This window comes from Echinops telfairi, unplaced genomic scaffold (assembly GCF_000313985.2).
Source record: "Echinops telfairi isolate 266 unplaced genomic scaffold, ASM31398v2 ScPeMD7_3533;HRSCAF=4204_0, whole genome shotgun sequence".
Taxonomy (NCBI): Eukaryota; Metazoa; Chordata; class Mammalia; order Afrosoricida; family Tenrecidae; genus Echinops; species Echinops telfairi.
In genome coordinates this window covers 9,349,295-9,351,904 of record NW_022107431.1, presented here as the reverse complement: position 1 = coordinate 9,351,904, position 2,610 = coordinate 9,349,295, and the positions used below count along the sequence as shown (strand labels likewise).

Below are 2,610 nucleotides of genomic sequence, written 5' to 3'. Positions count from 1 at the left end.
GGGGGGGGTGCTGTTTTAGAAGTGGATTGCCAGGCCTTCCTTCTGTGAAAAGTCAGAGGGTTAAAACTGCCTACGCCTCAGCCGAGCATGCTAACCATCGTCGGCACCCTGGGACCCCACGTGCCTCATGACACATGGCTTGCTATTGGCTCCTCTGTCCAGCCTCGGTGCCTTGGGATGAGAGGGACCCGCGGCAGCCCTCTGAGGTGCAGTGGGTGAGTTGAGGCCCGCAGGTCTGATTGCTTCGAAGCTCTCCTGCCATCTAGACGGAAATCCTTTGGAGGAGAGGGACTTGAGGGCACGTTACTGAGGCCTGGTGGTCCAATGGGTAAAGTACGTAAGTGCTCACCTGTTAACCAAAAGGTCAGGGGTTCGAATCCACCAGCCGCTCCATGGGAGAGAGATGCAGCTGTCTGCTCCCATCATGAGGTACAGCCTAGGAAACCCACCGGGGCAGTTCCCCTTTCTCTGGGAGCCGTTCTGTGAGTCGGCATCATCTGGTTGGCAGTAGGTTTGGGTGTTCTGTGAGTCGGCATCATCTGGTTGGCAGTAGGTTTGGGTGTTTCCAGCTTTACGGACCAGAGGCCAGAAGCTGCTTTTCTGAGCAATATTGTTATTGTTCGGTGTTGTCGGGGTTCTGACTCATATCGATTGAGCCTTGAGGACAACGCAGCATTGCCCCATAGTGTGTCCAGGCTGCCTGTGTCTACAGGAGCAGACTGCTACATCACTGTCCCACAGAGTGGCTGGTGGACCTGAACCCTCGACCTTATGGTGAGCGGTCGGGCGCCTTCATCACCGTGCCACCAGGCTCTTCCAGGGCACCTGAGGACTCGATATCATCCTCTGGTTTTGTATCTCCATTGCTAAGATCCTGGATCCGCAGGATGCGGGTTCTGTGGAAGGTTAACAAAGGGAACTTCACTTCAAAGGTGCTGAGATCAAAGCTCAAAGCCAAACTCAGGGCCGTGGAGTGGATTCTGACCCAGGGAGACCCAGCCTCAAGGGCTCCACTCGTGTTTGATCCCAGAACCGGCCTCCAGAAAGGGCAGCCTTGGCATTCTCCGCATCTCGCTGACGGGCATCCATCTGCTGCCTGACCCAGCCCCGTCCTCTCTTGGCTTGATGCTGGGCTGGTAGGGGCGGGGCAGGAGAGGGCTTCAGGGTGGGAAGGAGAGCAGGCAGGGCGGGTGCAGACCCTTTCCACACCCGGCCCCACAGATGCAGACCCCATGACAGGAGTCTTGGCCACGGCTACTCAGGCTGGGGAGCTGGCCGGCGCCTCCAGCCTCCCTCACCCTTCACATCACCTCATTGTTTGGAGGCTGGTTGTAAACAGGAGCTGACCCTTCGAGAACATTCTAGCTCTTCTCTGGGACTTTCACCCTTAGCCACAGACCTCGACCCCCGGCTTCTGGAGGCTCAGACTGCATCTTGGGGAGACACAAGTTTGGAGGCTTGCGGTAGTGACGAGGTATCTTACAGTGAATCAGCATTTTGGATAAATTTAGGTCAATTCCATCCGTTTGTCATCTGTTTTTAGCTAAGTGACAGCAGGGGGCTGCAATGGTCCGGATCCACATGGTGGCAGTGGGTTTAAAAACTTGCGTAAGATTCAACACAATGCCAGTTCTTCCGTTATCTCCCTAGCCCATCCCCCTACTCAGAAAATGCGAAGGCTGTTGCCTGTGTAGAACTTTCTGAAGCAATGGCAGCCGAGATCCCGGGCCAGCAAGCTGACACCTTCTTTATTTGCTGTTTTCTTTTGTGCAGGAGGTGCTCTGACCTGCAGGACCGCGTGTGAAGGGACAGTTGTCGCCTCCAGTCCTTGTCCCGTGGAGCTGACTTCTACTTTGCAGAAATTCTCTGCGGGAGCCCTGTGTGCTTTGTAACAATCTTTGGCAAAACCTCAGAAAGATAGAGTCTTGACGGATGTCAGGGCCCGGTGATCATGCTCCGAGCCTCCGGGGACAATGACTTCCCCAGAGGGACAGCCTTTTAGGTCTTGCTAAAGGACACAGTTAAAAAAGAAAGCAAGAAACACAACCGAAAGGCAGTAGCCGGCCCGAGAGTAGAGGGGGCCTCTCAGGCTCTCGGCCGGCTGCCCGGGCCTGCTGACCGCCGGGGGAAGCTTTGGTGGTGGCTGTGGGCAGACTTGAAACTCGGCGCCCCAGAGAAGGAGAGAAAATGACCCAAGACTTAAATCTGAGTGCCCTGAAGGAGCTGGAGCAGGAGGCCATTCTCCAGGTCCTGTACCGGGACCAGGAGGTCCAGATCATGGAGGAGGAGAGGATAAGGTATGCTGTCACCAGAGAGGGGCTGCTTTTCGGGGTTTGGCTTTGACTGCTTGGCACATTAGGGTCTTGGGACCTGAGAGACCCCCCAGGGGACCATGGATGGATGATACTTTTGCTCTTTTACCAGGAAAAGGGGAAGTTTCTTATTCATTTAAAAATGATGCCTTTTTTTTTTTTTGCAACTCAACAACAAAATATATTCCAAGACTCAATATAAGAATTAGTCTGTGTGGGAAAACTAATTAGTATGTGTGGGTAAACTAATTAGTGTGTGTTGGTAATTGGCTGCTGCTGTGTGCTGTGGAGGGAATCC

At 54.1% G+C, this 2,610-nt stretch overlaps 1 protein-coding gene across 1 annotated transcript in view; it reads left to right on the top strand.

The window, feature by feature from the left end:
* Positions 1-2,187: 2,187 nt before the first annotated feature.
* SYTL3 (synaptotagmin like 3) overlaps positions 2,188-2,610 on the top strand; it is a 66,526-nt gene continuing 66,103 nt past the window's right edge. The window contains exon 1 of the mRNA XM_004702099.2: positions 2,188-2,297. Within this exon, the coding sequence (XP_004702156.1) occupies positions 2,188-2,297 (110 nt within the window). The remainder of the gene's footprint in view (positions 2,298-2,610) is intronic.